At 38.2% G+C, this 24,901-nt stretch overlaps 1 protein-coding gene and 1 long non-coding RNA gene across 4 annotated transcripts in view; one reads left to right on the forward strand and one right to left on the reverse strand.

The window, feature by feature from the left end:
* Window positions 1-12,440, forward strand: part of LOC131535975 (uncharacterized) — an 18,663-nt gene extending 6,223 nt beyond the window's left edge. Inside the window, exons 2-4 of the long non-coding RNA XR_009269797.1 lie at window positions 8,650-8,770; window positions 10,180-10,300; window positions 11,962-12,440. This is a non-coding gene — a long non-coding RNA (uncharacterized LOC131535975). The remainder of the gene's footprint in view (window positions 1-8,649; window positions 8,771-10,179; window positions 10,301-11,961) is intronic.
* fam171a2a (family with sequence similarity 171 member A2a) overlaps window positions 1-24,901 on the reverse strand; it is a 35,069-nt gene that overhangs the window by 5,006 nt on the left and 5,162 nt on the right. For 2 of the 3 annotated variants that reach the window (XM_058768536.1, XM_058768535.1), the window contains exons 2-5: window positions 16,296-16,523; window positions 8,705-8,797; window positions 1,949-2,104; window positions 1,603-1,782 (exon numbers count right to left, since the gene is read on the reverse strand). In XM_058768536.1, the coding sequence (XP_058624519.1) occupies window positions 1,603-1,782; window positions 1,949-2,104; window positions 8,705-8,797; window positions 16,296-16,523 (657 nt within the window). Of the gene's footprint in view, window positions 1-1,602; window positions 1,783-1,948; window positions 2,105-2,884; window positions 2,981-3,079; window positions 8,131-8,704; window positions 8,798-16,295; window positions 16,524-24,901 lie in introns of those variants that run through there. The other variant, XM_058768537.1, reaches the window with a different exon arrangement.

The following is a 24,901-nucleotide window of genomic DNA, read 5'->3' on the forward strand; positions in this document are numbered from 1 at the left end:
AAATACAATAAATTATATATTGTTTTTGTTTGTAGAAATCAAAATATATATGATAATAATTAAGATTAAAATGATGACCTAATTATTAAAACATTATACATATGTATGAAATGACTTTAATATTGCATTGTGATATAATACTAAATCTGTATCAATATACGAACTACATCAAACAAAGATTGTTTAAGTCCTGTAGGGGGCGATACTCTGACAACAAAATATATCAAATCAAAAGTTTCATAAATATGATACTGTTTAATAAAATAAACCTTACACAACAACTTCTAATGCCCTTTGATGGCCAAACCAGGGAGTCTGGTTCCATTCCCTGACCAATACTGCAATGGGTGGGTAAAAAGAGGAGCTGGGATTAGGTTGCCATAGACTAAGCTGCTTAGGTTAAAATCATTTGAGATTTCTCTGTGGAGCTAAGAGAGGCTAAATGAATCTTTAACCACACTTTAGGAGAGATCCTAATAAAAAATAGATTAGGGGTGAGGAGTTGGGGTGGAGGAGGGATGCCGGAAAACTGTCATTGGACGGAGGTAGGCAGGCTGCATATAAATACGTATTGTGCTCGTTAGGATGGTTAGCTAAACGAGTTGCACCTGCGCCAAATTAGCTGATTATCTGATCGTGCTCCTCCCGAACCTCGTTAATAAAACATCATAAAAAATGTAACACAGATGTACTAGATAACCTGCAATGACGCCCAACTATATCAAGAGCATTCTACGGAAAAACAAGATTTGAATGTAAAGCCAGAAAGTGAGCCGATACCCTCTTTTAGTCATATTGATTTTTCCACCAGAGCTGTTCTGTTTATTAAGCTGGCATCAGTGAAGGATCTAGGGAATTCTGCAAAGCTTGCCAGGCACTAAATCACATCCTGTTTTGGGAGCTATGTCGTGACTGGGTCAATGTCTGGAGATGATTTCTGCTTTATGAATTGGCAGGCTATTATCTCTCCAATGTGAGAAGACCTAACAGCTTTCTTTGATTTGTACTGCACACTCACTTCACCTAAACCTGCTTAAATGGCTCTCAACTAGAAATTCCAGTGTCTTTATCCATCCCTTTCCTTCTTTCTTGCTTCTTGTACACTTTTTAACAATTTAGAAGTACAACCCCCTCTCCCAAATGTTGAGTTACACCCTTTGTCATTTTACTCTGAGTCCTCATATTGTGACTTGGTTTTGCATGAACTATTGCAGGGGTGTCCAATTCTTTTTCCAAGATCATCGTCCTACAGAGTTTAGCTCCAACCTGCCCTAACACACTGGCCTGGAAGTTTCTAGTATTCCAGAAGACCTTGATTAACTAGTTCAGATGTTTAATTAAGAAAAAAACTTGTCAAGATAGTGGCTCTCTGGGAGCAGGATTGGACACCCCTGAACTATTCGGTACTAGACTGTTATAGAATCTGGATCAGAAAAAGGGTGAATATAACATGGTGTCATCAAAATGGGTGTTCATGATCACCCTCCTGATCAGACTGATAAAGTTTCTAGTTTGAGCCCTTTAAGGAGTAACTTTGGATAAAATCGTCTATTTGCATACTGTTATTTTGGCTTAACCAAAATTTTGTCAAATGCTGTTTACCTGTCTTGTCCTCGAACCTCCATACTGGGACACTGGTGGCAGTCTTGAGAGGTGTATCAGAAGGAAGGGGGATGGAGATGTGGATGGGTTCTGACACCTGGACCTCAGTGCCGTTGGGCCCAGTGAGCTGAGCACACATTGCAGCTAGAGCAGTTAGCTCCACCCAGCTACTATTGATTCCTGAATCAAGGCAGACAGTAATAGCAAAAAAATGGATTAAACTCCAAGAGGCCTCTGTTGCAAGCCTTTGCCGTATTTTATGCAATGATGAATGATTAAAATGAAGGGGAAAATGGTAATGCTAAATTAATGGGTAACTCCATGGAAGGTGTTCGGATAAACTCACCTGTTGAGTTCTCCAAGGCAAGGGGGTAAGGAAAGCCCCCAAGCTCATACTGACTGCGGGAGGAGGTGAGCATTGCAGAGAGGGTAATTTGGGAGGTGTTTAGGGGTGGTCGGATGGCTCTCCTCTGAAGCTGTACCCATGGCTGTCTCCGGGATCCTAGACAACAGGGATTTATACATTAAATAATGTATATTTATACATATTATTTGTGAGGAATTGTAAATAATTTACGGTTTATGACAAAGAATGAAGTCATCAACTATTTCGCAAATCGGACTACAATGTCTGTCCTGTATGACTGTTGTTCTGAACAAGAACCAGTAATTGCTTCCTAGCCCTAATAATGAGCTGCTCTGGGGTTTGTTGTTTCCATGTGTTTTACTTGTGAATGCAGTTTTATGGGATTCTGTCAACAACCACTTCCTTTAACCAATGCTGCTGTTATAATGAGCATTATAGTGATTCAACCTTTCTCTGCTGTAGCTGCTTTACTCTCTTCTCTTGCCTGTCAGAGAGAGGAATTGCAAGGTAACTTTATGTGAAATCTGTGGGGCAGGGCCAATAATTCTAAGAAATTGCTAAAAATATCTCAAGACATTTCCAAGAATGAAGGTAACTATGGAGTTTTTCAAAATTTCTTGAAACATCTTACAAGAACAATACAGAGCTCAGAATCCACACTGCAGTAATCCCTTCCCCTCCTCCACTTGGCTTGCTTAGTGTGCAAGAGGCAAATAGGAATAAGAGAATAAGAAGGCCTAAAAATATAAGCGTGTATCTCTCACTGTAGGCTGTCTGCTCCGATTAGTGCTGGGTTAGCTGGTCACTGATCAGCTCAGACATCCAGGATAGCATGGCAGTGCTTGGGGACCACTGAAAGCAACCAGGCTGTGACATTCCCTCTTTTATGCCACCGTTATTAATTTATTTACTTACCATATCCAGCTCTTGATGAGAGGAGAAACTAATACAGTGCAAATCATCCACAGGAATCTCGAAAATTAAACCAGATACCATTTGCCAAACCGTCTCCTTACGAGCAACAGAAACAAACACAAATATCAGCATTTAAGTCAAGCATGAGATTCAGTTAGGCTATAAAAAGCAAGGCTAATGTGATAGCCTACTCACTGAGTAATATCTGTAGGCTTCTGGCTCTTAGCCTAATTGCATACCGTGGCACTAGCAGTGATTTGCATCTTACATGATGACAAGAAGGGCTGCAACAGTGTCTGGCCAACAAAGCTTGCAATTCCACTGGGATTGCACAAGGATTGGGCTGCAGATGGGTTGATCCCCTGTAAACCTGACACTGAAAACTATGATTATGCAGTAAAAGAACGGAACAGTCTAGTTGGGACTGGTGCTTCGCCAACTGGCAAACCTAAGGAGCTTGGGCATTTTGAATTGCATAGAGAATCCCCTTCATGTGCAGAATCATGTCGTTGGCCTCGCCGATGGGACCGCCTTCTATCATAGATGCTCAGTGATAAACATCACAAATGTCAACTGGCTTCATGAATAGCATGAATATAACTGTGTGTAAAAACATATCCCCTTAAAAGTTACAGATAACATCGAAATTAAATGTATGACATTGTTTCTCTGATAACACAAAAAAGAAACAACAGCAGTAAGTACATGCAGACGTAATATTAGTGCGCGATAACTTTAGCCCTCCTGCTTGTGTTTTGACGCCGACAGAGGGATCCGCCCATTTACCATCCTCTTGACTTAATCAGCACCACAGGGGGTAATCTGGTCAGAAGTGGTCTAAAGTGGACAGAAGAGACGGATTAAAACGCCAGGTGTAAACGGGTATGTGTCTCCATTGTCCACTTGTGATCAGATTGACCGTCTTAATACCAAGTGTAAACAGGGCCTTATTCTTTTTTAGTTTTGCAACTGGGCCTACTTTGAAGTGTTACCAACAGGGCCAATATTAGTGAAGCAAAACCCGAAACCTTTCTGGTTCAAAGGGGAGTGTTCACTGACACATATCATTCTAAAAGTTGGACAGAGAGCTAGATTGAGAAAATGAAAACCCCTGAGGGAGTCAGCTCACCAAAGAGACATACCACTCATGAAAAATCACTAAAGTGCACTTCCCTCAACTGCACCAGCCAATTTATCACCATTTCCGTGACAAAGCCATAGATGTTAGTAGCATCAGTGGGCCTTTTGTACAGAGGGCTGTTTGAATGCTGTAGATTAGTATTGCTGACCTTGGGGTCAAGCTGTCTGAGGAAAACAATGAGAGTTAATGCTGAGTGCCTGTTACCCACTCTGATATAGATACATTCAATTGTGGGAATGGTCAGCTTGGGGTCAGAGTTAAATGAATGTTTACCATCTGCTTACAAATAATTACTAATATAAATTGGATACATTAATTGGATAAATTCTTATACATTCGGATGAATGTGTCTGCTAAATAAATGTAAATTTGAGAAAAAAAAAATATCAGCTGAATTTTTAAGTATCATAATTATTTACCTTAACCAATAGGTCACAGCCAGTAATATTAACTCTACAGTACATTTCATTTGCAAAGTATTTCATTCATACTCTAAAAATAGGCTTTGTCACACTGTTGTTAAAATATATATTTTTCATTAAACTGTCTGCATGTATATTTTTTGATACATACTATTACTATGATCAATATGAAATGGTATTAAAAATACTCATACTATGAAATACGATTTTGGTCACACCTCCCACCCCCATACGGCAGCAGTCAGTCAGTTCATCCAAACAGGCACTTCTTATGTAATCTTTATCCGGTACTGGAGATTAGCTGTCTATCAAAAGGATTGGTGCTCTTTCTGAGCATGTAGCAGCCACACTGGAAAACCACATTAAGTCATAGTAATTACCAACATCTGAATGATGTCAATTTTCAATGGAGATCACCTGCAGACTGCCATTTTGTCAATGGTTTGATTTACAGCAGTAAGAATGACTCAATAGCTATCTGTATCTGAATAGGCCCTGTGCCTGGAAGCTGTTCATGCAAGCAGGTCTCAGGAGATTTATATTCAACTCACACTCCCGCTTGATTCTCACCAGTTTATTCTCAGAAAAACACTTCCCTCCTCTTTCACCCTGCCTCTCTCTAGTCAAGGGAGTCATTTCTCATCTCTCTCTTCATTGCACGTGTTCTCAGTTACAGATGTGCTTGAGCTCTGTTGGGAGAGGAAGACATAATGCCCCTCTTGGCCAGAGAATGGAAAAATGAAGAAGAGAGAGGATGTTAGATGACTGATTTATGCATAGATTTAAGGTATATTTAACTAGAGATAGGGCTATGATAATAAATTGTTGTTCTTTTTTTTTTTTTTTGTAAAGTGGTTGTAGTCATTGCAAATATTGACAAGTGTATCAAAAATTGGAATTCAGTTTAATATTTAATTTATTCTGAATTCACACTAATTAAAATGCACCTAAAGACATCAAGATTTACAAACACAGCAATGACATACAACAATGCCTTTTCAAACATTCACTTTTTTTTCATGTTTCTAAACAAACCCTGAAGCCCAAATCAATTGAGTGACTTCTTTTCAGGCTGGCATGCTGTGAACACAAAAATCCTCCCACGCTATGGCTCAGAGTTTAGGCTGTTTCTGTCTGTACATTTGCTTGACTCACTTTTCACAAAATACACTCCCAAAAACCATAACCCCACTCTGAAGGTGGATGTTTGAACAAAACAATTAAGGCACTTTTTGTATTGTGCATGAGTTCTTTCAATACAGGAGGCTTTAACAAGCTCTTTAGTGGTCAGAAGCAAACCTCACTGATAGATTAGCAGATCTCAGATCAGGTTTGACATGACACATTCCTCCCACGCAACAGAGACAGATATGCAACACTTTAATAATAACCCCTCCTGTTACAAAATGCACATTCTACTGTCACTGCCAAAGTTGCCATGGTAATGGGTTTTGAGGCATAAAAAACACTCTCCCTCTACTTCTCTCAGTAAGCATCATGTTGCACTCTGAGGGTGGATGGTGCAATAACTTAAATCAATGGATGCATAAACATACCTATTTACCTAATTTCATATATCAATATAGATCATTTCATATATACAAACAAAACATAATATATTCCATAAGTATATAAAAATCTAATAATATAAAATAACTTGCAATGCAATTCTATACTTAAACTTCTGCTGTAGTAAATACAATAAATATATTAAATATAATATAGTATTTAAAAATCAGAAGTTGTTCATTATTTCACTATTTTCTCAAAAGACATTTTTTTTATATCTGTCTGTAGAATAATTCCTAGAAACGAGCACACGAGATAACATGAGATAAAGTCTAGATTATCACTGCAGTAGCTTTGATGCACAACATTGTAAAGCAATCTGTTTAATTTCAAATTTCTCAATACCTGACTATGTAATCATCCAGTGTACATTAGATATTAAAACTGAAACCAGTACCCTGCAATTATCTGAGACTGATTTAAGTTATTTTAAAATAAAACTACACAAATGTAGTTTTTAGTAATTGAAATGTAGCTGAAATTTTAGACAACATTAAACTTAAAAAATATATAAAATATAAAAATATTATATAATAGTATATAAATAATACAAAAACTGTTTCAGAGTTGTTTGACATTTTAATTAAGTTGTTTATAGACTGTGTGTTGACTGTTGAGATTCCTTTCAAGTTCATATTATCTTCAGCTGTAGGTTAACAACTGATATGATGCTACTTCCCAAGGGACATAGTTGGGCCAATTACATTACATTATTACACATACTGTTTATTTCGTCGTCTTGAGCTTTTTTAATTAGATGGAAAGGTCTAAAGGAATAAATAAAACATTTGTGGCCTCCTGCCAATTTTCACTGGAAATATCCATGTATCCAGTTTCAGTATTACTCAAGCCAGGTAAAAACAAAACAAAAAAAACTAATACTTTGGTACAGTAATGTGCAATTACTCAAGGACTTTACACCCTTATTAAAATGTCTAAATCATTCAGCGAGGCCTTTTTCTGTGCTGGGCCCAACAAGTTGCCCATTTATCTCGGGAACAGCTTGGAGACACTGATGGTATTCTAGAGCAAGAGCCTCTCTTACTGAATGTGAAGAGGGAAAGATAGCAAGCCGTTGGCTTGTCGGCAGAAGTGAGGTTGGGAGGACACACCATTTGAGTGCATGTAACTATAATCACTGAGCAATCAGGGACCCACACACACAGCTACATCCCTGTATGCACAGAGAGAGATCAAGCTCATTAAATTGATAAGGATCATGCAGAAAGAGCTGCGTCAGGATGCCTACACACACACACACACACACACACACACACACACACAAAGAGCGAGGTTAGGCAGGGCTTTAACAGTCAAGTTTGCATGATACACATTACATCATACTTAGTAGACCATCGGATAAAATCACTTCCCAACCAGAAAGCATTCAACTAAAAGTCACTTTCCCACAACCATAATTTGAGCCATAATACTCTCTATTAAACACCTGACTGGCACTACAAAACACACAAGCCACCCAGGCAACACAGGCAGCAGTTTCTCTAAATCTCCCTTACGTTGCCAGAGGAAACAACCTCTTTCCAAAGTAAATGTGTCATTTGATCATGTTTGTAAATCTTAATGACATTTATTGCGCATGCAACGTGGTGAAACAGCTAGCAGGCACTGCATCCAGTCTCAGTTAAGTTGCGCCTGCTTATTGGCAGCTTGAGATACGAGAATAATAGTGTTAGCCTGATTATTAAACGACCAACTCAGCAGTTCCACACATCTGCACATGTAACCACTGCAGGATGTGTGTGAATCAATGAAGCTGTATTCGGATCTCAGATTCCAAGCTAACCATGTGAAACACAGCCTGGCTGAGCCGCCACAGAGTATCAGTAAGCCCATATTAAAGATAGACATAAAGCGTCAGTCAAACCTACTGAAACATTGTGGTACTCATATAGGTATCATAGGTATGAGCCCAAACTGTTATGTCCTGATCCCTTTCTCTCCCTAGTAATTCCCTTTTCATAGCACTATAAATAAAAAGATTAAGAGTGGTAAGAGTTGAGGCTCTGGTTAAAGGGACAGTTACCGTTTACTCACCCTCATGTTGTTCTAAACCTTTCTTCTGTGAATCACAACAGAAGATATTTTGCAGAATGCTGGAAACCAAACAATATTGGAGTCCATTGGCTTCCATTGAAAAAAATGCTTGAGATTTTTCTCAATATCTTCAGTCATACTGGTTTGAAGGACACGAATGAGAAAAAATGTGATCCTGGACTACAAAATATGGGTCAATTTTTTGAAATTGAGATTTATACATCATCTGAAATCTGAATAAATAAGGTGTCCATTGATGTAGGGTTTGTTAGGATAAGACAATATTTGGCCGAGATATAACTATTTGAACATCTGGAATCTGAGGGTGCAAAAAAAATATTGAGAAAATCGCCTTTGAAGTTGTCCAAATGAAGTCCTTAATTGCTAATTACCAATCAAAAATTAAGTTTTGATATATTTACGGTAGGATATTCACAAAATATCATCATGGAACATCTTTACTTAATCCTAATGATTTTTGGCATGAAAGAAAAATCAATAATTTTGACCCATACAATGTATTGTTGACTATTGCTACAAATATACCCGTGTCACTTAAGACTGGTTTTGTGGTCCAGGTTCACAAATGATGACAGAATGGATGACCTGTCCTAAAAACAGAAAATAACTCACCTGGAGAACCCAACAGTAACTGCACCACATCGTCATACAGCAGGAGAGTGGCTGGTCTCTGGGGAAGTAAGTATAGACTTACGGAGGCGTACACTGAAACACAAGTGAGAGAGAAACAAAAACAGAGGCATCAGTACACTAACATTGAAATATTCGGGGTTAGTAGGATTTTGTTTGTTAAGAAATAAATACTTTTTGTCCACAAGGATGCATTAAATTGGTCAAAAGTGACAGTAAAGACATTTATAATATTACAAAACATTTCTATTTCAAATAAATGCTGTTCTTTTGAACTTTCCAACTTCTTACTTAGCATTTTAGAACAGTGGTTCCCAACCCTGGTCCTGGAGTACCCTAAATCTGCACATTTTGTATTTTTCCCCATTCAAAAATGAATCTGAACCCACTCATGAGCTCATTAGTAGTGACACAGGCCCTGTTTACACCTGATATTAAGATGTGTTTGAGCCGATCACAAGTGAATGATGCTAAATACAAGTGTTAACAAGGTGTAAAACGTTTTGAGCTTGTCCACTTTTCCAAGTTTTTGTCTGGTCTGTTTTCTGTGTATGTGGTATAATCTTGCTCTTCTGTAACTTTGGTCAGCCTGGTGGCTGTTGTAAATGTGCTATTCAAATAAAATTTCAGAGGTAGTCAAAAATGCATTCAATCAGATTGCTTTTATAGTGTGGACCCTCGTGTGTTCAAACAGCCACAAAAGACCACCTCCTCTCTGCCTGACAGGATTTAAATTTTGCTGTCTGAAATCGTGAGTTTGATATGAAGGCAAAAAATGTCAATGTTCTCTTACCACCCTGCTGACAAAAGTATGTTTTGAAGCATGGTAGCTGGTTTAAGCTGGTCATGTGCTGGTCCTAAGCAACTAGCTCCTGCTCAGGACCAGCACATAACCAGCTTATAACCAGCTCAGGACCAACTAAGGACCAGCTCAAACCAGCTGCCATGCTTCAAAACATACCTAACCAGCATATGTTGTTTTTTTCAACAGGGCAGTCATGATTTTAAAGCAAACCCAAATCGTTTGCGGCTATCATAGCAGAAACAAAAGCTGCTGCTCTTTGACTCCTTTTGCGTTCTTATGTAAATTGTGCAAGCTTATTATATCAAAAGATCAGAAACATCCCAAATGTACACTCACCCATAGACTCCCCTCAAAATCTGGACAGAAGTGGGCGAAAGTGGACAAAGGAGATGGATTAAAACACCAGGTGTAAACAGGAATGTGTCTCCCTTGTCAACCTGTGATCGCATCTTAATACCAGGTCTAAATAGGACCTCAAAGACCTGAAATGGGTGAGTCAGATAACAGAAACGTCCAAATGTTGTGTACTGTTGGGGGTACTCCAGGACCAGGGTTAGAAACCATTACTGCATCGAACTTAGCATCATTTGTATGCTGTTGTTCTTCCTTGTCCATTTAAATCAGTAAACCGTCCACTCTCTTTCGTTTTCAGGAATCTTTGACCCTGGAGAATACAAGGCTTTTATTTTTCCTGTGGGAATATACCGTAGTTTACCAGATGTAGCTGCTAACTCACAGGTGTGAGACATGTCTCAGCACGGTCGAATCCTCAGGTTTGCAACACAGCAGGAACCTGTGATCTCACATCAAACGAGTCTTTGATATCAGCAAGTAAAACCTGACAAAATCTGAGATAGTCCTGCAGCTGTATGGCTTCCTGTCAAACATCACCAGACCATCAGCTCCATTGACCTTCAGTGGATATTTGTAAAATATTAAATATTCTTTTAATTTGAAGTCTTTTTAGTAGTGCATTTTCTTGCACTAAAACTACAGCACCACCATCTATCTTTGTCAGCTAATCTAAATGTACCTCACCCTTCAGTGCTCCTCTATGGGCAGGAGGACATATGCTGGCAGTGCTCCAGAAGACCGTTGCATGCTGAGAGCAGAAATCCTCTGTGTCCATTTCCCATCTGCTATGGCACATTGAAATGTCCCCCCTACCTACCCACACCTCATGTTTTCCAGTGTTTATTTCATGATTCCAATCAAGCTCTTAAATTTAATGGAAGCTTATTAACAAAAAAATATAGGGATCGTCTGCTTATATTAAACAGGCCACCAGAAGATATTAAGATCCAAGTGATCAGTATATTAGATTCAGGTTTCCCCAGCTCTGACATCAAAAAACTTGTCACTTGAAGGAGTAGACTGTGGGAAACGTGGCACAGGCGATTCATGCACATTTACACCCGTGCAGTTTTGCATACAAGCACGCACACACAGCACAGATGCCCTGAACAGAAGGGGCTCTGGTCTCTTTAATATTCTGCTTGCTCGGTATGCACACAAAATAGAGGCAGTGACAACAATACTGCCCACATTGCATTAGCTAGAAGCTGAAAGAAAAGTGTGTATGAAGAGAGGGAGGGTACTGCATTGGCATTGTGTGGTTTCATTTTACATCATTTGTAACCTTAGTTATCTTCTGCAGCATTGAGACAACACAATGCACATCTATGCACCCCCTACTTTGATAATAAATCAGCCAGAATGTCTAAGGATGCACAATATATTGGTATAATATCTGTTATCAGCCAAGATTTGAGAATCATCTAATCTTTGGTCAACCTTTAAAAACACTAATAATTTAACACTGTTAAATGTAATCTTGCAGATGTCAATATGAATATCCATTTTACATACTACACGTCTAAATTCACTGATTTTGAAAAATGACTGATTTTAGTTTTCAGTTTAACTTGTTTAGACAAATTAATATGGAATTTTAATATTACGCTTTAATATGAAGTTTTATTGGTCATCATTTTAAATAGGTGCTGCAAATTGGTGTCAGTGTGAACGCCCCTTAAACAGTTTATTTCACACAAAAATGAACACTTATTCACCGGTCATGTCATTTTAAATCTATATGATTTTTTTTTTTTTCTGGGGGGAAAAAAATCTAAATACCTTATTTTGTGTTACAGAAAAAATAACACAAATGAATAAAAATGATTTTGGGTCACTGTAGCAGGCTTCAAGCTAATATTAACTTGGATTGAATGCCACAAAATCAAATTGTGATATCATGAGCTCTTTAAAATAAGTAAAATAGAGTTATTCAGTTAAACCGTAATGGAATAAGAGGGATAGGCCAATGGAGGAAAGAACAAGTGTTCCTGACTTCAGTTGATTTAATCTGAGCCGCAAGCAACTGCTTCATCACTCCATGAGAATGACTCACTCTCTCTCTCTCTCTCTCTTTCAGAGTTCGCGTGACTCACTCAGATTATCAAAGTGCTGTGGGGACAGTTAAAACTCCAGGACACCATCAGGTTTTTTTTAGAAACCCTTTTTCAGCATGGCTGAGAGACTAAAGGCAGGAGGAATGGGGGGCAGATGGCTTTGGTACCAAATAGATGAGACTTGAAAATGCTAACCTTCAGAAAGCTGAGTCACATGTACAAAAAATGGTGACATTACTATAGAGATGTTCAGTGTGCAATCTGGGGTTGGAGTACAGTCCAATGAACAGTCATCAGTCAAATGACTGGCATGCCATCACTTTCGCACAGCTGTCAAACCCCTGCTTGTCATGTAATCTCTCTGCCCTGTATTAAAACAACCATCCAGATGAAAACATGAGTCTGCCAATTAAAAGGATTTTGTCAACTAGTAGTACTATTACAGCCATTACTGGTATCACAGGAATGTGCTGTTAGCAAACCACATACTGATGTAAATGCACAGGGAATATTTCGGAATGACTTAAAAATAATTTTTTTTTTTTTTCATATTTATTTTTTAAAATATAATACAAACAAAATGCAAAAATAAACAGAGTAAGACCAGAGTAATCACAAAGATAATTAAACGATTAAAATATCCTAAAAATGAAACTGAATTGAAAAAGGGAATAACTAAGAGCTTGTGAATTTTCTCTATTTTTCAATATTTTATATATTTGATGTATATTTGATTAATTTATAAAAAATATTAAAATGTAATAATGTTAGAGATGTAACGGTATGAACATTTCTTAACACGATTATAGTGACCAAAATTACAATGGTTATCAGTATTATCGTGGTAATGTTAAAATGTGCTGGAAATGTTCAAAAAAGTACTGACACACAAATCGTTTTATATTTAAAATCAACAAACAACAAATACAATGACTTTCTGTTTGCATAAACACTATAATAACAACATTACCAATGATGTCCGGAATTTAAATGACAATATGACTGACAACAGTTTATCTAATAACATGTATGACATTTTCAAATAAAGCTTTGAAAAAAGTTTTATAAAATGGTAAACCTCATATTTCAGCGTTTAAATAAAGAAAAGTGTTAAGTCAAAATGATAATTGATTAATACATGATTAATATGCATTTTATTTGCTCTATAAATAATTTTAGATACCTTATCCAAATTGTTTAAATGTATAGAACTGTCACGGTGCACACAGCAGGGAGGAACAAGGAGACGAGGATAACTCAAAATACAGTCTTTAATAAATCCAAAACAGACAGGGCAAGACAAGGCAAGGCAAGGCTGGGACACACAGGAACACCGGGAGTAACAAGCAGACCAGACGAAAACTAACTAAACAGGCAGGAACTAAATACACATGACAATCACAGATAACACACACCTGAACTGAATAACAGACAATCACACTCAACAAGGACAGGAAGCAAACCAAATAAGGAAACAAGAGGCGGGAACACATGACACACACGACAGAGAACTGACAAGAATCCACATAAGCTTGTTTTTTATCAGCTGGTCAAAATGTACAGCAGGGCACGCAAATTTGGTCTGTTTTTTTTGACTAGACGAAAAGTGCACACAGTCTGAATGAAAAAATAACTCTCTGTAAATCCCATGACACTAGGTGGCGCTTATGGAACAGCAGTATTAGAGCTGTTTCACCATAACCATCACGTCAACAAAGCAGCATTGTGATTAAGAACACTACTTTACTTTATTAGGTATTGCATGGAGTGAAGATGAAAACAAAATGCCATCAAATCTTTTCTGAAGACAGTTAAGAACCTTCAGAAATACATTCATTTAATTAATTCGTTCATATACTCATTTGTACAATTCCCATAGCACTTTTGTTCAGAACAGTTGTTCAAATCGCAGTAATTGAATACAGTTTTAATGATACTGAAAGGGGTCATCGGATGCCCATTTTCCACAAGTTGATATGATTCTTTAGGGTATTAATGAAAAGTCTATAACATACTTTGGTTAAAATTTCTCAATGGTAGTGTAAAAAAGCACTCTTTTTACCCTGCCCCTCTCTTCTGTGGGGTGAAAAGCCGTGCTCTGAGAGACTGTGTTTACTATAGCCGCGAAATTTGCTAACTAGCACGTTATTAGGAATAGCGATAGCAAAGATAACACCCCCCCATACTCGCTTCTGCTGTAAGTAAAGCTGGATCACTAATGATTCGTGCGAACATAAGTGCATTTAGGTAGATCGGGGGGCACAGTCCCTTCACAAACAAAAGTAATCCACTGCGTCTTCAGCGGCTCAGATGTCGGGAGTAAATGATGACTGCTATGTTCATTATTATATCCAACAACAAAACACCTCAATCGCTATGAAGCCATTCTTGTCTACATCCCTGCTCCGGAGTCGAAACAATTGCGGTCGGATTGTTCACAGCTCACTCAGGGCGGGTCTAATGTAAGACAACCGTGTCAATCAACTATTGTGGGAGTGGCCTTGGTCTGTGTGACGTCACACAGACATAGAAGCTGAGAACGGCCTGATTTGAAAAAGAGGATATTATTTTTAGGGATTAAATAAAAACCACTGGGTGGATTTTTATCATTATAGGGTAGATGTGTACACACACTGCCAACACACATTTATGTATGTAAACATGCATGTAAAAGTGAATTTAGCATCCGATGACCCCTTTAAAATATGAAGCGGTAATACTAACCGTGGGGAATTTTATCATGATTTATTGTCTAACGTTTGATTGATTTATGATTTATTTTCTAATCGTTACATCCCTAATTAATGTATTGTTTTAAATGTTATAAATATTTTACTGGTTAAATGTCCTGCATGCAAAAACAAACACATGGCAGAACCATAGTCAATCAAAACATCTAAATAAATCATGAATTTAAAAAATTACCTTGAACTGAGAGCTTGAGAGAAAGTCGTTATCAGTTCCAAACTTTACTTGCCATTGCCAACTGTATTTAATTTGAGTGGTGACACAAGGAGCAGCTATAATACAAGTTTACTGGCAAGGGAACTTTGTCTTTAAGAAACTTAATGGCCAAATAAAAGCACATTAAAATAATACCAAATGTTGGTTGGTCTTGCAACAACAACAACAACAACAACAACAACAACAAAAAAGTAATATAGATATTATAAATAGTTAATATCCCTTAGACCTCGGGCATAGTAACTTAATCTTAAATTAATTCCTGTAAACTGACATAAACTTTGTCTGATCTGTCCCCACAATTCAATTAATTCGAAAACCTCCTTTCTACCTCAACTTCATTTCATCTACACAATCTTGGTCATCCACATTTCTGACAGCATTTCCTAATTTGGTGTGACTCAATGGGAATGTGTGTAATGCCCCCCCAAGAGGCTAATGTCATACTAAAGATGCCTTCATGCACCAGCCTGGCTGGTCTGGCATGACATGGAGCCACATTTGCTGGCTGCCTCCATATCTGTGACCCCCTTGGCTAAGTGGCTTCCAGCTGTTCGTACAGACAGCTTTATGCTGAAATACATGATTTCACTGCCTCCCCTCCCCAGAGGTCTGACCGCATAACAGGGTGGGGTTTGGGTGGAGAGAGGGGCGGCGGAGAACACGCTGTTGTACAAATAAATTAAACCAATCGTTGAGCGAGAGAGTCAAAAGAGGACATGACCGTCTGGGGTCCGACTCCGAACAGCTGCTAGGTATCACACAACGCGGGTCGGCACGATCCACACCCCAGTGAGTGTTGTTTAACATTCCTGTCCATTTGTGTGCAAAGCTCCATCTGGATTACAGATCTAGATGGTTCATCTAAATAATAGGATGTAGCCAACAGATCGCAAATCACTCGTCAGATTTGGAAAGTTCACTGAGGCACTGAGCAAAAATGTCATCAGGCTAACAGTTGCACTTGAAACAGCAATGTACTAAACCGTTCACCTTAAATGCACTTTGAGATGCTTTGGATAAAAGCGTGTGCTAAATACGGAATATAAATCAGGGTTTATTGGATACAAAATTTTGTGATTATTTTCCAAGGTTACTCAAAAGCAACCTAATTAAATGGTCAAATTTGGGGCATCTAGACTGAAACCAGGGACCTTTTAATCTGCAGGCAAATGCTTAAGCTATACTCCTCATTTTTAATAAGGGATTAACATGATTCCAGAGAAGCCCATAAACACCTACTGGTCTTGCTCTAGCAGTTTTGACAGGAAGTCCAGTTAATGCGTGTGAATTTCAGAATGAAACCAAATACTGTTTCTAATAATAATCTGCAGGCTTTCCCTGACACTATGTAAAACATGTTCAGTGCTATAGTAGTATAGGAAGTACTCACGCGGGATTCGGCTGGCATGCCAGGGTGCCGAGTTTGTGACAAATCCGTGCTTTGATGCTGTGACGATGACCCATGTTCCTGGGCGGTACAGGAACGTAAGCGTGACAATCCCATCTCCTCCTGCAAGGCTAGATGCTAAGACCGTCTGGTTTCCACACACCTGAACTGTGGATTCCTTTAAAGGTGACAGGTCGCTGTTGTCAAATACCTGGACTTTAATCAGCACCTCTGTGGAAACAAGAATTCAAGGCTTTTAAAAGCAATATTTCTTTATAAAAGAAAATCATTTTAATACAATTAATCCTGAATATACTGACATATTTGACATGTACTCTATAGGTAATGGTTATTATGGTTAACTAAAACTAAAACCATTCAAAAATAAAATAAATATTAACTGAAATAAAAAAGCTTTTTATTTAGTTTTAGCTATAGTTGCCAAGTCAACATTTCTCATTTTTATCTAGTTTAACGAAACAAACTAAAACTTTAAAACTATAGACATATTTTACTTAAAGCTTTATTTATAATGCATTACAAAAGTAGTTTTAATGCATTAATTAAGGCTTGTAATGCACCTTATAATACATTGTACAATCTCATGAATAACTGTGACCACAGTTAATAAATTATAACACTTATCAATTCATTGTTACACTATGCATTTTAAATTCGGTTATAATTATTTAAGACAAGATATAATGTATTACAACGCACATTATGAATAATTATAATGCATTATACCCTCCTTTAATAACCCTTTATAATGCAGTATACATAAGAGCTTTACATAAAGTGTTACCAAAATATTTAAAAAACAAAAACTAATACAAATGACAAAAGCAAAACAAAATTACTAAAACTTTCAAATGAAAGTGAAATCAGAAAACAAAAATAAAATTTACTTCAAAATGGTACATCAGTGATACTAAAATAACACTGCTATAGATTTGGATAGGGATGCACAATAGAATCCAACACTGTCCAACATTAAATACGTTTTCATTCAGTATTGAATGCATATTGACTGACATGTAATTGTGCATGCTGATTTCTAATCTTTATACGAGTTTAAATTAACCTGTCCTTCAAATGCACTTCTCTTTTACATCTCAGTCAGATGACCTTTTACCTGTGTAAGTGATTGATTGACCAGACCAGAGTAAGCACCACTGTGGACCAGACTTTGTGCCACAAGCTACCCGAGACTACATCCGTGTATGGAACTAAAATTTTGTCAAGTCTCTTTTAACAACATGTTTGCTGAGAGTTTATGTTAGACCCATCTAGACCCAGTGGCCTACATTCAACAGATGAGATGACTATGTTTAGAAGTGTTTGTCCTGATCCGACACGTTAAGTACTCTGGTTTGTTTACATTAAAGACTCGAAAGCATGGCGAGCCTTTGAGCCAGTTTCAGTGAGACAGTATGTCTGCCACCATGTTCGATTGACACTGGGCAAATGCAGCAAATCTGTCTAGTTGAGTTCCTGGACATGTGCTTACTGTTCGAAATGGATGACCTGGTTCATCCCCCCCAGAACTTTTACAAGGGCACATGTAAACAGGCCAAGAAGGCAGTCTTTGCCCTGATTTTTTGGGATCTGGGTATATGACGTTTCTTATGGGCTGATGATATTCAATATATTTGACTGGAAATGCATTAATAAAAACAGTTTCAGTGACCATTTTACTTAATAAGGAAAAGTTATAAACAAGTCATAATTTCCCCACCAGAACCGTTTACTACTTCGTTCATGCAATGTTTGCTTCGCGTCCTGTTCACGATCACATGCTGCAGTGTCCTTCAGAACCTCTCGTTCTTTTGATTCTAAATGGGTCAATTGATGCATGTTACCATGGTTACTAGGAGATGTCAGCAGGCTAACTGTGGGAAAAAATGAGTCCCTGCATTTCCTGGCGAGGGGACACAAGTTCGCTTCAGAAAATAAGATCTTCTGAACCAGTCATGCACAGTAGATCTAATCACACACCGATGATGATAATATTCAAACAACCCGTATGAATCACACAGAGGCAGAATCCACCTGCACGAACGGAAAAGGTCATATTACCTTACAGAACTGTTTGGTTACCTTATTTTCATAATATCATGAGTAAAACTCAGTGGAGCAACAGAGATGTCTTCATAAAAGACACATTTGACAATTGTTATACAAGATTTCTGTTTCAAAAATACTACTATTTTGAACTATTTATCAAAGCATCATGAACTAAAACTCACAGTTTCCACATTAAGCAGCACAACTGTCATCAACATTGATAATAAGAAATGTTTCTTGACCAGCAAATCAGCATATTAAATTGCTTTCTGAAGGATCATGTGACACTGAAGACTGGAGTAATGATGCTGAAAACTCAGATTTACCATCACAGGAATAAATTAAATTTGTAAATATATTAAAATAGAAATATTTCCCAATATAACCATTTAGATAACCATATTTAACCATAACCACATTTAACCATATTCACAAGATAACATTTAAATCCATATATATAAATATATATATATATATATATATATATATATATATATACAGTGAGGAAAATAAGTATTTGAACACCCTGCTATTTTGCAAGTTCTCCCACTTAGAAATCATGGAGGGTCTGAAATTGTCATCGAGGTGCATGTCCACTGTGAGAGACATAATCTAAAAAAAAATCCAGAAATCACAATGTATGATTTTTAACTATTTATTTGTATGATACAGCTGCAAATAAGTATTTGAACACCTGTCTATCAGCTAGAATTCTGACCCTCAAAGACCTGTTAGTCTGCCTTTAAAATGTCCACCTCCACTCCATTTATTATCCTAAATTAGATGCACCTGTTTGAGGTCGTTAGCTGCATAAAGACACCTGTCCACCCCATACAATCAGTAAGAATCCAACTACTAACATGGCTAAGACCAAAGAGCTGTCCAAAGACACTAGAGACAAATTGTACACCTCCACAAGGCTGGAAAGGGCTACGGGAAATTGCCAAGCAGCTTGGTGAAAAAGGTCCACTGTTGGAGCAATCATTAGAAAATGGAAGAAGCTAAACATGACTGTCAATCTCCTCGGACTGGGGCTCCATGCAAGATCTCACCTCGTGGGGTCTCAATGATCCTAAGAAAGGTGAGAAATCAGCCCAGAACTACACGGGAGGAGCTGGTCAATGACCTGAAAAGAGCTGGGACCACCGTTTCCAAGGTTACTGTTGGTAATACACTAAGGCGTCATGGTTTGAAATCATGCATGGCACGGAAGGTTCCCCTGCTTAAACCAGCACATGTCCAGGCCCGACTTAAGTTTGCCAATGACCATTTGGATGATCCAGAGGAGTCATGGGAGAAAGTCATATGGTCAGATGAGACCAAAATATAACTTTTGGTCATAATTCCACTAAACGTGTTTGGAGGAAGAAGAATGATGAGTACCATCCCAAGAACACCATCCCTACTGTGAAGCATGGGGTGGTAGCATCATGCTTTGGGGTGTTTTTCTGCACATGGGACAGGGCGACTACACTGTATTAAGGAGAGGATGACCGGGGCCATGTATTGCGAGATTTTGGGGAACAACCTCCTTCCCTCAGTTAGAGCATTGAAGATGGGTCGAGGCTGGGTCTTCCAACATGACAATGACCGAAGCACACAGCCAGGATAACCAAGGAGTGGCTCTGTAAGAAGCATATCAAGGTTCTGGCGTGGCCTAGCCAGTCTCAGACCTAAACCCAATAGAGAATCTTTGGAGGAGCTCAAACTCCGTGTTTCTCAGCGACAGGCCAGAAACCTGACTGATCTAGAGAAGATCTGTGTGGAGGTGGGCCAAAATCCCTCCTGCAGTGTGTGCAAACCTGGTGAAAAACTACAGGAAACGTTTGACCTCTGTAATTGCAAACAAAGGCTACTGTACCAAATATTAACATTGATTTTCTCAGGTGTTCAAATACTTATTTGCAGCTGTATCATACAAATAAATAGTTAAAAATCATACATTGTGATTTCTGGATTTTTTTTAGATTATGTCTCTCACAGTGGACATGCACCTACGATGACAATTTCAGACCCTCCATGATTTCTAAGTGGGAGAACTTGCAAAATAGCAGGGTGTTCAAATACTTATTTTCCTCACTATATATATATATATATATATATATATATATATATATATATATATATATATATATTTAATATTACACATTCATGATCCCTAAGAGGAACATTAACAGAATTTAAAGAATCTTCACTTCCACTCAACCACCAGGATTTCCTGTACACAATTCCACTTCCTGTCTATTGTTTAAACCAAAGTGCAAGGCGCAAATAGTCCAGGAAACTTTTCTGCGAAACTTTTCTTTTCTTTTAGGGATCATGAATGGTTAGTTCTCAGCCTGAGCGTAAAAATGAACTCACAGAATAACTTTTATTTTACTAGAACTAAATGTTTACTGAAAACTAAAATATTTATCTGCTGTTGAGTGGAAGGTGAAAACGAAGCCTATATTTTTCCACTCTTTCCATGTTTAGTCCAATCCACTGTGATCGTCTCTTTAAAACAAACAGCACTTGATTATTTGCTTGTATTAAGGAGCTCTTCCACTCTTTCCTGAACACAGTGGCAGCCAGGAGCAGCGTTTCTACACAGGCTGAGTGTCTGTTATAGGCAGCTGATGAGACTGAACGGAGACCACAGCACTTTTGAGTGGTGTACTAAGGGACATTTGCCAGAAATTTGCAGTGTCTCATTTATGAATAATAAACATTTACAAAAACAACAAACATTTCTACCCTGCTGAAATGTCTTCTTTGCAACAGTTAATGGACCATAAACATTTCAAATGGCACAATTATCAGTATTAACCAATCAGTTTAGCCTTTTTAGCCTCTTTAGCAGTCAAAATGATGTTGGAGCTGTTGCTTGAGCTTAACTGGAGGATTTGCAAATCTCTTCCTCTCTCTATCTCTTGTTAATGTGTTCCACTGCCAAACAATGACACCACTGGGTCTCATTGTTCAGGCAAGTGTCAATATGAAACTGGGGAAAAGATGGTCAAGAGGGGAAATCCTACAAGACAAATATCTACTCTATATTTCCATGTTACAACAAGGTAAAAAGATGTAATTAATTTGTTGACAGGTGGTTCTGGTGTCACCGATGGTTCGAGACCACCCTGTTGTTTTTTCAGACAGGCAGATAATGTGTTAACAGCCAAGCAGGAATGTCTGCCTGTCAGGAGCCTTGTTGGCCAAAACCACTGGGATGCTTACAAAGTCTCAGACATAAAGGCAGCGTAGCCTTACTGTGAGGGCTGAATAAACACAGGCACTGATGTATGTGTGGTAGCAGGGTCCATAATTAACACTCACTCAGCACCAAATGCAAGTAAAGATTTGGGCAGAATATAAGGAACAATACAGAGATTACATACATAAAAATTTACATACATACATACATTTTCAACTGCCATTGGCAAGTGTGGCCAAAAGTTGCCCTCGTTGTGTGCGTGTGTGTGTGTGTGTTTGTTATGAAGAGCAAACTCTCACCTCTCCATCTGTATAAGACGGTTTGGAGAGTCCTGAGTCGGAGATATAGAACAGCTCATAAATCATTGCCAAAAGCCTCACCCTCTCCCCAGCACCAGCTGGACGATGTCCTTAGCCCAGGAAAACAGTAACCCAGGTCCTGCTCAGCAGGACAAAACGTTATGCAATAATCAGACAAAAACATCTAACAACGATCCTGCTATTCATTCCTCTGCTAAAACTGGAGCACATCCACTCTTCATGTGATAACACTTGAGATGCACGCGGTCCCCGTCTCCTCTAGGCAACCTCATGAAATACTTATGAACCAGGATTCTGGAGTTTTTGTAGATATTTCCAGCATCTTGGATGTTATGTGAGAAAAATAACCACGCAGCTAGGGAAAAATACTGCTAGGATCTGAGAAAAATCCAATGTAAGATCAAATAGCTCAAGGTCTAACTCGGTACACATTTAGCTTGTACGATCTGGCATCTTTACAGATTTAAAGGGCTGCAAAAACAAACCAGTCATCCAAAGTGCGAGATTTTGCTGGAAGGGGAAAAAAAAGATCTTCTAAGGGCTCTAAAGGTGTTGATACAACCCCAGAGAGGAAAAGTACAGCAGAAATGTGTTGACTCAGCTCTAATGAAACCACTGTTGCTCAAAACATTTATATACTTCTGCACGGCTTGATGAGAGGAAATGTCTGCACTGTTAGATAGACATATCACGTACAACATGCCTTCTTCAGTAGAAACCTATCAAGAATAAACGCAAAAACAGGCTTAACATTTGGAGCTAAGTATTAAATTAAAAATGACTCTTAACAGGTTAACTACAAAATGAGCACTAAGGCGGAGCTATATTTTAGTTTACCCACCCTCACATGTAAGCAAATGCAACGTATTGAAATGTGATAGAATTGTTCCTCTTTACTTCATTTTATTTATTTGCACCAAATAAGCTTCCAAACAGTTACTGTAACAGTCCGTTAAGAATATTGCATGACCAAAAGGATTACAAGCAAAATCAGGAACCCTTTCTAAAGCCTAATCCAGATTACTGTTTCAAAACATCGCTAAACTCATATTAGACACAATAAACTGAGCAAAACACAGACTTAACATTATAAACAAGCCTGTGCTGCTGCATTAGAAGATGTCTGGCTGGATTGTGTTTTATGGGCATTGGGCCATTTGGGGTTTAATGTAGATGGCGTAATCTCCAATTTTTCATGCGTTCTTGTCCTAAAGCTTTTCACACCCACCAATCAAAATATCTGGACACATTGTGATGATGTGAAGCAGGATCTCCTCAGAGGTCAGGTTTACAGGGACTCTGCTGCTGATAAATCTGCCATTTCCTCTGAGCGTTAGGGTGTCTGGTGTCAACAAAGAAATTCCTACCTTTGAACAGCTGCCCGGGGAGTTCATGGTGGGCTGATGGCCAGACGCACACTCCTTAAAGTTGTGACGGCCCGTGTAACCAGAAAATCCTGCCAAGCTATTCTGTACCCTTCCGCCCACAAACAGTCCATGCTATAAAGAGCCTTAAATAAAAGATCTGCTGTCAAAGCACATGACATCACCTTAGAAAGACCTTTCTATGACCTGCCAAAGCACATGCAGGTGCTAAAACAGAATTCAGTTCACTTCACATCTATCCCTATTGGTGGTTAATGGACCGTTTTCAACAAAAGCTACACTCTATTGACAACATCTGTTGCTTACCACAAAAAAAAAAAAAAAACTTCTCTTTTTTAATCTTTAATTAATTTTTTAATCATCAGTACAATTGACCCTTTGCTAAGCTCCACCCCCTTGGTTACTTTTTATGTGGTTTGGCTGGTCGTTTACACAATACCAGTGTTTTGAAAGTTTAAAAAAAAATTAAAAAAAGGATTCATAGTGCAAGTTTTAGAAAACGATATTCTTATCTCCGTGTAAGCTATAAAAACATGACCTTGTGAAAACTTATGTCATATGCATGTGTATTATGTGTTCAAGTCTATAGGCTTGCGAGAAGTTCTTTACAAAGTGGCATCGCCAACTACTGGCCTGGCATGCATAATACAGCGTTTTAATTGTTTTCAAGATCATATTGTCAACATTGTCATCCATACAGTGTGCAGAACTTTTCAAAAATGTAGTTTGTAGTATATTGTTTTAATGTAAACATAACCTCAATCTAGTTTCACAGAACAAGGAATGAACAGCAAGATTTTCAGTAAAAAATTATCATAAAGTGGTAAAAAATTGTTTGGATTTTACTCTTATGCAGACTGAAATTAATTATGACATGACAAAGCATCTTAATCTGACTTAATGCAGTAAAGTCATCTGAAAGGAAAGCATTGTTTGAAGGCGATAAGAAGTGATTATATTAGTGTATGTGAGTAATGTTTCTACTTTCTACTAGGGCTGCAACAACTAATCGATTAAATCGATAAAAATCGATTACTAAAAGAGTTGGCAACGAATTTCATAATTGATTCGTTGTGTCGCACGACGCGGAGACGTTTGATTATTATTAAAAAAAAAACAAAAAAAAAACTTTAGTTGAGCGCGGAGCGGAGTGAACACACTCGGTCTCTCTCGCGCACTGATGCTAGCAGAGTTCGGCGCCTCATACACAGGGCGGAGCAAAAAAAACAAACAAAAAAAACGAGCAGAGGTAGAGGAAAGATACATGGCGGAGGCAGAGAAATCCGTGCGACCCAAGTCATCCAAGGTGTGGGAGTATTTCACACTAAATAAACAGAAAAAGATTTGTGTTAACTGCAAAATATGCAAAAGCGACATGGCATGACACGGGAGCAGGGGCGGCGTTTCCGTATGGCAGAGTATGGCAGTTGCCATACCCTAGCCCAGTCAGGTGCTGTGAAAAATTATCCAAACTTGAGTTATTATTATTTTAAATCAGAGGGTTTTAAAAAATAGTTAACCAATGATAAGCATTAAAAAGAGCTTGTCAGTAAAACTTCGTAACGCCATTGGATCATCAAGCTCTCAGCGAAACCTCGTACCTTCACCCCGCCTCCTTTCAGATGGACGCGACAGGAGGAGACA

This window comes from Onychostoma macrolepis, chromosome 03, assembly GCF_012432095.1.
Source record: "Onychostoma macrolepis isolate SWU-2019 chromosome 03, ASM1243209v1, whole genome shotgun sequence".
NCBI classification, from domain to species: domain Eukaryota; kingdom Metazoa; phylum Chordata; class Actinopteri; order Cypriniformes; family Cyprinidae; genus Onychostoma; species Onychostoma macrolepis.